General features: G+C 38.0%; 1 protein-coding gene across 50 annotated transcripts in view; it reads left to right on the top strand.

Annotated features, from left to right (window-relative positions):
- The window catches only part of magi2a (membrane associated guanylate kinase, WW and PDZ domain containing 2a), a 328,630-nt gene extending 322,247 nt beyond the window's left edge, over nucleotides 1-6,383 (top strand). For 18 of the 50 annotated variants that reach the window (XM_073946344.1, XM_073946343.1, NM_001327853.1 and 15 more), the window contains one exon: nucleotides 2,871-6,383. In XM_073946344.1, coding sequence (XP_073802445.1) covers nucleotides 2,871-3,568 — 698 coding nt within the window. In that variant the 3' untranslated portion in view covers nucleotides 3,569-6,383. Of the gene's footprint in view, nucleotides 1-113; nucleotides 225-2,870 lie in introns of all 50 variants that reach the window. The other 32 variants (XM_073946357.1, XM_073946349.1, XM_073946348.1 and 29 more) reach the window with 5 other exon arrangements.
- Nucleotides 6,384-12,165: the final 5,782 nt, after the last annotated feature.

Below are 12,165 nucleotides of genomic sequence, written 5' to 3'. Positions count from 1 at the left end.
GGTGAATAATTTGTCCTTCCTTTCTCAATTTTCCTCACTGAATACTATCTCAGCTCTGATCTTAATACTGTCTTAGCCTGTGGCTGCTGTTCTAACCCTAATGATTGGTCTAGGTTGTTACTTCGCCTCTTATAGGAATGGTATCTTCCAGTCTCTCCATGTGCATGAAAAGTGACAACCATGGCTCCCCCTATTTCTTCCTAATGGGCCATCCTAAAGACACGGTTTGTAACAGAGTGCATGTGTTCTAACACACCAATCATCATTCTAATCAATTCTGCGTGCTGTGGTTTGGATTGCTTACATGTCTTCAGGTTTTATTTTTATTTTTCACATATATAAATGTGCGTGTGTGTGTGTATGTGTTTTGTGACATATCAGGACACAAATCTGTATAATGGAATGACACAGGTATTACAAGAAGGTAGTAAAATATGCATTTCTATAACATTTCTTAAAAAGCTTATAATTCACAAAGAATAAGTTTTTCCTTTTTTTTCAGAAAGTAAAACAGTACAGTTCCTGTGAGGGTTGGGTTTAGGGGTAGGTTGGAGGATAAGCCAATGGAAAATGCAGTTTGCACTGTATAAAAAACTATGGAAACCTATGTATTGTTCCCACATTTCACAAAATTGTTCAGAATTTTTATGAATTGGCTGAAAGTGTATTGCTTTCCTATCAGGTTTTTTTATTATTTTTTCTTGCTTGCTTGCTTTTTGTTTGTTTGTTTGTTTGTTTTTACCAATATGCCAAAGTAAACCAAGGTAAAAATGTAGCTATGAACATAGTAATTTAAAGTTAAATTGCAAATTTGCTATACTTCAATTAAATACATTTACGCAGTGACTAATATTTAGTTATTTAATTTTGTATCAAATATATATATATATATATATATATATATATATATATATATATATATATATATATATATATATATATATATATATATATAATTCGCAATGAGCACTGATTATACTTTCATATATTTTACTAAAACATTGTAATGTATGTAGTACTATTTTTTCATGCAGGGATTTTTTTTAGATTTTTTAGGAAGCAAACTTGCATTAACAGAATTTCTCAAGTCATTTCTCACTTACATTTTGTGTTCGACAGACAAAAGAAACTCAAAAAGGTTTATAACCACTTGAGTGTGAGTACATTTGAATAAATTATTCCTTTAACAGTAATTAATTGTATAACAACCAAGTAATAATATTGAGTACATTTAGGATATTCAATATTCTTTCCATGCACAATGAAAGCTCTGAGCTACTTCAAAAACTCCCACATTGAAGAGAGACTGATCTACCCCTTGACTCACATACATTCTTAACATTCTTCTAACCGACTCTCCACTGTGATGGGAACTTAATGCCTATGAGCTTCTAACAACCACTGAAACAACCCAGTGCACACCTTTGCTTTGAAATCTGCTCACATTTGGCCATCCCTTCCCATGCATTTAGTATCCCACTGCGATCTCTGTGGAGCCACAAAGGCCGAGCTGAAATACAGCCATCATGAGATGGTTGTGTCAGCCTCTATGGTTTTATATTCCGTACCTGTCTTCTATTTCACTGTGAAAAAGCCTTTATGAGCTCGGATTCATATTTTTCCTCTGTAGGCCAGTGATTTCTGCTGCTCCAGGGCCATATAAACGAGAGAAATGTACCCTTGTAGAGTACGAAAAAGCTAGCAGGGAGACACAATGATATGTAATTGTTTACACTTGCTATATTTCCCTGCGCTTGAAGCTTAATGATAAAGGGATAGTGTTGTAAGTGTTTGTTTTCTTGTGCTGAAATAAATTCCCAGCCAATTCGCTTGTTAGCAAACGTTAAAATGGCCGCCTGGGCTCATATGTGCTGCGTAGGTTGGTAGAAAGCTAAGCAGTCTTCAGTGCATCCTGCAATATATGAGGTGACAGGTAGGATTGGGGATGTGTAATGAGAATATTAAGGTTGGTGACCCTCTTTCGGTTTGGGTTGTGGGTGTGTGGGTAAAATATGCTATTGTGTATTGGGAGAGGAAGGAGAGGAAGTGTGGAGATGTCACTCCAATATAAGCATCTCAGTGTGAAGTGATGTGTGTGAGTTTATGTGTGGGGAAAGGCAGATAGAAGGAGAAGCCAATGGGAAAACCAGATTATTCCACTTCTAGTGGAGACATGAAACCATTTTATTATCCTGTTTTTATTATAATATGTGAACAATAGTGATTTATGTCCTTACAGAAAAAAAGTACTTTGATAATTACTTGATGCACTGATTATATCATCTGGTAGTACCATGCTTTGATGTTTATCATGCTGCTTCATTTAAATGATACTCCAGCATCAAAGATATTTTGTGGATTTATCATAATATAGGTTCCCATGGCACTATGATGATACCATGTGCAAAAAACATAGTAATACTATGGTAATCTTTTTGCATGGTTGACATAGATTTTCTCTCTGCAGTTCAGAGCAAACCCATCCCCTGCAGCCAATTGTAATATCTTTCATACATTACGCAAAAACAAATAATTCCAAAACTATACCTTACCTAGTGTCTTATTGATAGAGCATTCGGGTTCTGCTCGTCGCAATTAGATTGAACTGTTGACCAATGAAATTAACTGCTGGGTTGCGTATGCACTGAGCTGGTTTCAGAGTAGAACATTGTTGTGTTTTTTTTTCTTTAGTTTGTACTTGTTTGCCTGTGTTGGCTTTAGTTTCACTAATTTATTTTTATTATTTTTTTGTATGTTCTTTTTTTTTGTATTCTGGTGTCTGTGCTTGTCTGTGTGCGCGCGTGTGTGTTCCAATTTCTGCTTTAATCTCTTTTTGAATCATGGATGTATCTGTTATCATGTTTCCCCAGCAGATAGTCCCGCCCCCTGGGATGCTCACCCTACAGCCTCCCCAAGTCTGTCGGAAGTAGCACCACCCCTCGACAGCTTATCCAATCCATCAGCTTCTTCTCATGTGAACCCACCCACTGACCCACCTCATACATCGTCCTTGGAAGCAGTAGGTCCAGACTCTTGCCAGGGTCCAAGAGGCTCAGAGAGTAGGGCTCTAGAGCAGGCCAGTGTGGGGAAGAGGTCAGCTTTGGCAGGTGGAGTTGGGGGTGGGACCAAGCAGAGGGAGGGTAGCAGGACCAACCGTCGCTCAAGTGGAGGGAAGGGTCAGCAACAATACCTTGATGAGTTTGCGGGAGAGCCAAAATCCCACAAAAGCAGCCGGGCAAAGTCCAAGGAACGCAGAAGGGAGCGAAGCAGCACTCCGTCTCGCAAGCGAGACTCGCCCAAAACATCCCTGACTGACACCAGCATGAATGGGGGAAATGGATGCCTCGATGGTAGCAACAGTCAACAAGGACCTCTAGTGCCATTCAAAGCCCTACCAAAGGAACCAGAAAAAGGGCAAATGAGCCAAGAGAGTAACCCCAGCCACAACTCCAAGATCAGCAGTGCTGCAGGCAGGAAGGCCACAGTATCCCCAGGGCCCTGGAAGATCCCTGGTACGGACAAGCTACCCAGTACCCTACGCTCAGCCACCTCCACAATCAGCAGATAACATCTCAACCCAATCTCAGGCCCAAGTTTAAACCTTACTTTTGGCTCTTTTTTTCAGCCAACTCTTGGACCAACATTTGGCTGTGAGCCAACTTGTTTTGAGATTGGTTGGGCTTGGGCTCTGCTTGATTGATTTTCACAGGCTTGCTCTACTTGGTAGAGATCGTTTTTAAAATTGACTATGTGCCATCCCCCTACAATCCTCACAAAAGACCTTTCCATGCATTTCTAGACAGAGCATTTTTTATTTATATTTTATTCTAAGTTATTTTAACAGGTATGACACCCACCACCTTAAGAACTGGAAGCATTCACTCCAAAAATATCACGGTAGAATGAGTGAAGCATGTAGCGTGCAAAAAAGAAACCCAGACTGGTATAAACTATTGGGGAAAAGCACTCAAGACTCAGAGATGTACATGCATAGAGAACCACTTACTGACTCTTAACCACCACCGGTGGCTACAGCAATTTTTATACGCCTTCATTAAAAAATGAAGAATACTGAAGGAGTTGCCTGACATACAGTTTTTGTGTATTTGAAGAATGGAAATGATTAAAAAAGATTCTTTATGAGCGGACACTCAACTATGGAACTCTGCCTTAAAAGACTGACCTGCAGATGTCTGTATAAGGGTCGGTGAAAAGAATATAGAAATAGATATATTATATGACTACATATATGTGAGACAAATTGTAAATATGGTCTTTATACACCATTGTGAGCCCATACTGGAGTGTTGCCATTATACATGGTGTACTTTAGAAAAGTGTAATCCAGAATTTATTCCTATTCCATTTTAAGGTGCATTCCCACTGACAGCAATTTAAACTCTTGTGGGTTTAAATCTTCTCAACTTCAAAATACTGTAGAACGGAAACAGGAAACAAATCACATTACCTTCACTGTCTGCATTGACATTGGCAGTTGCCTTCTCATGTTAAAGATCTCATAGCCAGCGGTCACTTGTATCACTTAAAACGGCCAACTTTCATTGATCAGTAATGACTTCCAGTAGCTGAAAATGTTGCTGTCAGTGTGAGCGCCCCTTGACACCACTGATTGGTCAGCTGCTCTGTTAGTTTCTGGAGGAGCTGGTGGACTTTGACCTTCCCTTGACTCTGTCATCCCTGGTTCAATCTATTCTCCCTTTACTTGTTCAAAGCAATTTAAAGGAGTGCAAGGTGTTTTCGGTAAATTATAGAATGATTTTGATTAGGGCAGAGTGCCTTATGCCAGAGGTGTCCAGTACTACTCCTGGAGGTGTCCTGCAGAGTTTAGCTCTGATCCTAAATAAACACACCTGACCTGGTGTCACCCCTGTCTCAAATGACACAATTAACTTCTTCTTGCGATCTTGCGGACATACAATGACCACCATATTTGCATGTCCGTTAAGTCAATGAGACTGTATAGTGTCTCACTCATTATTTTACCCTTAAAATGGGTGCTCATGAGCTCTCCCTCTGTGGCTTCTATGCATTCTTGATATGCACTTCAGCTGAGCCACAATGAGAGAAGCTCCACTGCAGCCTTCTACCCAATGTCAAAGTGGCAATACATCCCAAAAGTGTGGACTCCACAAACCGCAAAGGTTAAGGGTGTGTTTGGGAAAGGCCTTAATATGCACATGTGGACTTGCACCAAGTCTACAATACCACAGTAAATCCACAGTGACTCCTTTGCTGCTGCCTGTCCCAAATGGCAAACTTATTGTCATGTACACAAGACCATAGGGTGTCCCATTTTTTTTTATTTTAGCTAGTGCCCACGAGTGCCTCTTTTGCAGTCAACATGAGCTCTAGATGTGCATGTTCAGTCAAGTCCACCTTAAAATGAGCTCCGCATCAGACTACCCAACAATCAAAGTGGATTTACTTCACGCAAGGGTGGACTCGGAGGAAGGCAGCAAGGGTTAAGGGTGCAATTTGGGCCAGGGCAGGAAGGGTATCACAAAATCATGCACTGGACCGAAATGTGCAGTGTGTCTAGGCAAGTGTGCAGGTCTCCAGGTTGGAGATGAGCTCTGCAGTAACACTAAGGAGTTGGATCGGACATCCTTGCTTTATGCTGACCACTTGATGCTTGATTTAAGCTCCAAATCCTATACAACCACATCAAACAAAAAAAAATAGGCTGCTATATATTCATTGGACTACTTGTTCCATTGAAACTGCAACAGTAACACCAGATCTGAACGAGTACAGTATGTTGTCGCATCCCTGTCTTTGAATGCTGATTGGTGTGTAGATCAAATGAGAGACTGGTTTATGTCTGCAGTATAGATATATCAATTTAAATCGGAGAGCTATTTTCATACATAGATAGAAAAAAAGGTGCCAGATATATATTATCGAAATCTTGGAGAGAGAAGTTTAAATGTTTGTTGAGCACTTTGTCTTTCGGTAGACATATAAAATACAGTACTGTTAAGAGTAAATGCTGTGCATCCATGAATATTTATCAGTTAATTATCAAAATCTTTCAATGATGATTCATTTATTAGTATTTCCCTTATATAAAAGTTTATTTCTAAGTCTATTTCACATGATTCACGTCCTCTCAGCAAATGATGCTCATTCCTTGTCTTTACAAATGGGTGATTTTTACACGCTTCCTAATCATGAAAGACAAATCAAAGAAGTGACATGCAGTTGTGTTCTGCGTAATCATCATTCACCTTCAGTGATGTGTTGTATGCTGTAACTCTTTGTATATTTACTGTCCTTCAATTTTTTCTAGCTTAGCTACAGTAGTATGCTAACACGTTAGCATGCTGACCAAAGGCTAAATTAAAAAAACCTATTTAATGGTCTCTGTCAGTGGAATTACTTTCATTTTCTTATGCTGAATCACTTTAGCTTTGGTTTTAGCAGACTGGGGAACATTGACGTGAATAATGTGAAAGAGCCTTGATACCTGGGCATGAAATGTAATCAGTGGGAATATTGAGGTGTAATAGTACTGTACTTTTCTGTTAAATCTGGAGATTATTCTACCCCATATCTAAATACTCTTTCATAATTCATATCATTCTGTGTTATATTGCCATTAGCGGCACTAGCTGGGTTTCCATCACCATGTGTTAATGTGCATTTTTAAGTTTCGCATGAGAAAGAGTGATCTGGCAAATGGAAAAAGAAAAATCCTTTAATTCACAAAAAGTTTTTTGCTGACTCACTATTAGTGAACATCACACACTTCACCAGTTCTCTTGCCTTGTTTACTGTTGGTTACTAGGTTACCAATAGGGATGGCTAAGGTGAAACAGTGACACAGTGTCGAGATCCCAAAGCAAAAGTGTTTTGAAACACTACACCGAAGCCTGATCCGAAACACCCAGGTAACGTGACTAAGGTGATTCGAAACACCCAGGCCATGTGAGTAAAGTGTTTCGAAACACCAGGTCACTAAAGTGATTCAAAGCATCGGTCAATTCAGAAGCGTTTAGAGACCTGGCAAATCTGCTTTTTACTGACAGCGTCTGAAAAATCTTATGTAGCCTCTCATGTAGTAACTCTACTGCAAATGGCCCAAGTTCGGATCCCGACCTGTACTAGTACTCTGAATTTATGACTTAATGTATTTAATAATGTTTTTAATGACCAAAACAAAACATATTTATTCACTAAGTGTTCATTCGGATGTCAGAACAATGTTAAAACAAAACATGTTACAAAACAGAGCATTTAAAAACTAGCATCTCTAACTACATCACCCTGAATTCAAGCCTATTGGCATGCTAGTCTGGAACTCCCACCGCTTCACTAAATCACTTGAAACCTCAACTCTACAGCGTGGGGTTTAATACCTTAATTTTTTATTGTTTTTTATTTTGCTAACTTTAAAAAAATATTGCTTCACGTTAATAGGTAAACCCGACTATTGTCGATAACAACCCTGCTGAAAAATCCAGCTTAAACCAGCCTATATGGTTGGCTGGCTTTAGCTGGTTGACCAGCCTGGTTTTAGAGGGGTTTTGGTCACTTCCAGGCTGGTTTCCAGCCATTTCCTGGCTGGTCTTAGCTGGCCAGGCTTGGAAAAAAAACATCTAAAACTAGCTTGACCATCCAGGTTTAAGCTTGACATAGCTGGTTTTGGCTGGGCTTCCAGCCTGGCTAGGCTGGTCAAGCTGGTTTTAGCTGGTCATCTCCCAGCCTGACCAGCTAAGACCAGGCTGGAAATGGCTGGAAACCAGCCTGCAAGTGGCCAAAACCCCTCTAAAACCAGGCTGGTCAACCAGCTAAAGCCAGCCAACCATCCTATGCTGGGTTAAGCTGGATTTTTCAGCAGGGAAATATACCATTTTAGCTTCTTATGAGTCATTTCTGTGCAACTAGTGGCATCATGCAAAGCTAAAAAACAACATTGGCTTAACCAGTTGCATATTTTCAAAGTAGTGTCTTAATTGTTTACAACTTTATACCAATTTTATTAAGCTGATAGTGGCACACAAATTACACACTTCTTTAAAAAAAAAAGCCAAACCCCCAATGGTGCTTCATTGTGAATTCCTCCTGCAATACTGTCTGATATATTGTACAATCACTCACGTCTTTGATGACTTTGTTACACTGAATTAATATATACATGTCAACTTCAGTTTCTATGAAAAGGACCCCAGTCAAGACCCCGTCAGGCCCACCCATTGTCATAATATCATCTCTATTATATTCATCCTCCACAGAAATAAAGCAATGACTGGTTCCACTGACAACTGTTGTAGATGACAAGGAGAGCCGACAATGATCTAGTCATTACAAGATAGTGCTAACATTTCCCTGATAAAGGCAAATTAATTGAAGCACTCCAAAAGCGAGTGTGCCTTTGTGGCTATTACATTCTGAGTGGTACATCCTTAGAAATCACAGACAGACAATGACATTGTCGAAATGTATTTTCCACAGAGTACCAGCAAAGACTGCGTGTGCATATGAATGAGTTGAATCACTCCAAAATGGTATAGTAACCCTTTATAGTTAAAAATGGGCTTAATTTGGTTCAAAGTTAAAGTTTTTGGAAAGAAATAAGACTTTTTAAGGCCAGAAACACACTCTTTGAAAGTTTGTCAGCCATATTTTTGTTATTTTGGTGCTAACAACATTCAAGAGGACAACACAGTTATCTTCTAATGTGTAAACTGTTGTGTTATAAAGATGCCTCACATTTACCATGTTTAGTGTATAATATTAAAGATCCAAGCAATCTGGAGGTTGTTTGATTGCTTAAGGGAATATGAAAATGAAATGAAAGTTTAACTACTGTATGGTTTTGCCACACTAAACATGGTGTGTAAAGTATAACAATGGTTATACAAACACTAAGCATCTGCCAAGGACCATGGTTACTACTTTACAACAATAAAACCAAGTTAGTTAAGGGTTAATTAGCTTATTAGCATATTAGAAAAGTTACCCGTTTAAAACATAACTATGGTTTTACTACAAATAAAAGTAAAATATTAAAAATAACCTCAGATTAACAATGGTTTTATAGTACACTGTGGTTATGCAAAACATGGCTAGCTAGCTAATACGAAGTAAGAAAAAAAAACATGGTTTCTATTATGGTTTTAAAATCATGATAAACTTTCATAAAATGTTAGCTAGCAATTAGCATATCATGCGCTTTACCCTTGAAAAAACAAACTATGGTTTTACTACAAATAAAACCATGAAGAAACATGGTTATTGTAGATAAACCATGATAACCACAAGTGTTTTTTTCTACACTAACCATAGTTTAGCCATGGTATTTATAGTAAAACTGTGATTACACAAATGGTAATCAGACTGACAATGCTAATAGAATAGGTCCTACACATAAAAAAACATGATTACTAAACCTTTTACTGTAATATAACCATGCAATTAATAAATTTTCATTGAATGTTAGCAAGCTAACAGCATGTAGCTTTAAGGTTGCCAAAATTGACTAATAATTGATATTTCAAATCTGTCATAACATATTTACGACACTTTGACCATAATAAAACCATATTTAGCTTCAAAATATCTTCACCTTTTATTAAATCAGGAATAAAAAGAGTGAAATAAATTAGCGTGACTCCACCTTTAGTAAGTTAGCTGGCCAACAGCATTTTCAAATGTTAGCTTCATGAAAAAAAGTTGGCACTAACCTGAAAACTATCACTAATAACACTATGAAAAACTGTGTTAAGAATGCAATCGGTTGCATTTAGCATATTATTGGAGTGCAAAGGGGGATGAGCTTGCACAGTTAGCAACATTTGTAGTCATGTAGACTAGAGGTGACCAAACACGCTCCTGGAGTGGCGGTGTACTGCATAGTTTAGCTCCAAGTTGCTTCAACACACCAGCCTGAAAGTTTTTAGTATAGCTAGAAAGAGCTTGATTATCTGGTTGAGGTGTGTTTTATTGAGGTTGGAACTAAAATATGCAGGACACCGGACCTCCAGGACTGAGTTTGGACACCCCTAATGTAGGCCTACTTGTTTAGTGTGTTTCTGGCTTTAGGGGTCCTTGTCATTTGTAGAGTAGCAAGTTTGTTTAAAGAGAGAATAGTTTCAGTGCTTGACGCTGTTTTCTGATTTTATTTTCTCAAGATTGCCAAAATGCTTCAGAGATGCTACTGAAAAGATTAAACCTGATAAATATGTGATATAAAATGAGATGATTTATCGCGAAGCCACGACGGCAGCGCAATGCCCAAATGGGGCTCAGAATCACTGTGTAAAACTCAAAGAACAGCGCGGTTCACCCTGTACAGCTCAAAACTATAAATATGACACTATGTACTATGACCTAGTCACAAAAACTGTAAGTGAGCTACTATTTTTCTGAAATGCAACTCAATGGATATATACTTACTTTTGCAGAGCTCTTGTTTACTGTATGATATTTACTGAAATACTGTCAAATAAAACCTTGACATGGTGTAAAGTATTCAAGTAAAATACAAGTGTTCTGTGAGAGTTTGATTTACTTAACGGCCTGAGCTGATTTTGCGCATAAACTGTTTAATGGTTTATTTTAACGATAATGCTGTCTGTGGGTTGTGACACAATTGCAGGATAAGGTAAGTATAACCTCTAGGTCAAAGAAGAGATACATTTTTGTGTCCACATCAAATTAAATTTACAAAAGTGATTTTATATACGAAGAAAGCAGTCCCAGCAGGCACAGGATGTCAACTTGATGTACCCCAGACAGGCGGACATGCCCACCCTAAAATCAACCAAATATCAATGTCTAAAGATGTCAGCTTGAGATTGTGTGGATGGTACCACTATGACGTCTGTCAGACGTTGGATTTTGGTTGCCATACCTTACGAATAAATTTCAGATTTGACATAAATATGATGTTGGTTTAAGATGTTGGATCGAATTTGGATTTTGGTCACTTTTCAACAGAACCTAAAATCAACCAAATATCAACGTCTAATGATGTTGTTATTGGACGTCAAAATAATGTTGTCCATAGATGCTGGCTAAACGTTGAATTTTGGTCATTTGACATCACGACTTAAATCCAACCCATGTGTGCCTGCTGAGATGATGTCAAGCAAAGTGTGTAATATAATTTTGTCAAAATAAAATATGGGTGAAATAGTGTCCCATTGGCATTAAGCATACTGATATTTGTGTAACAATTAAACAAAGTTCTTTTTCTGACCAGTGCTTATTAAACTTTATAAAATAATTAGTGATTGTACTAAATTATGTGTTTTAAATTGAGAAGAACATTTATGGAAAACAATTATATATTGGAATTAATAAGTTTTCTTTCTTTGTCATTAAAATCCATTACAATCTTATATCCATTCTGAAATTCTTCGAAATTTCAATATCTTGACAATAGAGCGGCCCACTTTGCAAACTCACAATTATTTTTGTCTGATGCATTTTCATTATGAGATGAAACATTAAGATGCATGTATTTTCAGGTTTTAGATCACGAAGAGAAGCTTCGAAGCATTACAGTAAGTTCATCTTATACAACCTCAAGCATGTATAAAATAAGCAATACTTTGGCAAACACTAGATTTAGAAGGACAACTGTTGATTTTGTGTTGTTATTCTTACCCACATGGCAAACATTCTCTGGCCCACACAATCAGCTTTTGCCTGGCCCACATGCTGCAGTGAAATGCGGTGCACAACGGGACAAAGTCTGGCCAAATATGGACCATTTGGGCCAAGTCTCAGCCAAGTTAACAGCTTATAGCTGGGCCTGAACTGGGCCACATATCTTGGTATGTCACGACTGCAGTAAAATTGATAAACTCATGTTACGTTATCTCCGTTCATCCTTCTATGTATCGAATTATTATGAGCAATAACCTGACATTAACGTAGACGTTAATAACTACGTGACATTTGTACGGAAAATCCTTCAAACATCCCCCGAATACCACTCATGAGACGTGACATTTTAATTTATTGTACAAATTAAAAAATAATCCCTTACACGTCGCGTGCGTTTAATAAAGCAATATATACGTTTTGAATTGGCTAAGGCTACAAATATGCTCGAAAAGTCTTATATTATTACAGGATAATTAGGAATAAATGTTATCCCAAAATCGCATACATTTAAAATGATTATAGAACAAA

The sequence above is a fragment of the Danio rerio genome, chromosome 4 (genome assembly GCF_049306965.1).
Source record: "Danio rerio strain Tuebingen ecotype United States chromosome 4, GRCz12tu, whole genome shotgun sequence".
In the NCBI taxonomy this organism is placed as follows: Eukaryota; Metazoa; Chordata; class Actinopteri; order Cypriniformes; family Danionidae; genus Danio; species Danio rerio.
Note: the sequence above shows the minus strand (reverse complement) of the source record. Positions and strands in the feature narration are given on the sequence as shown.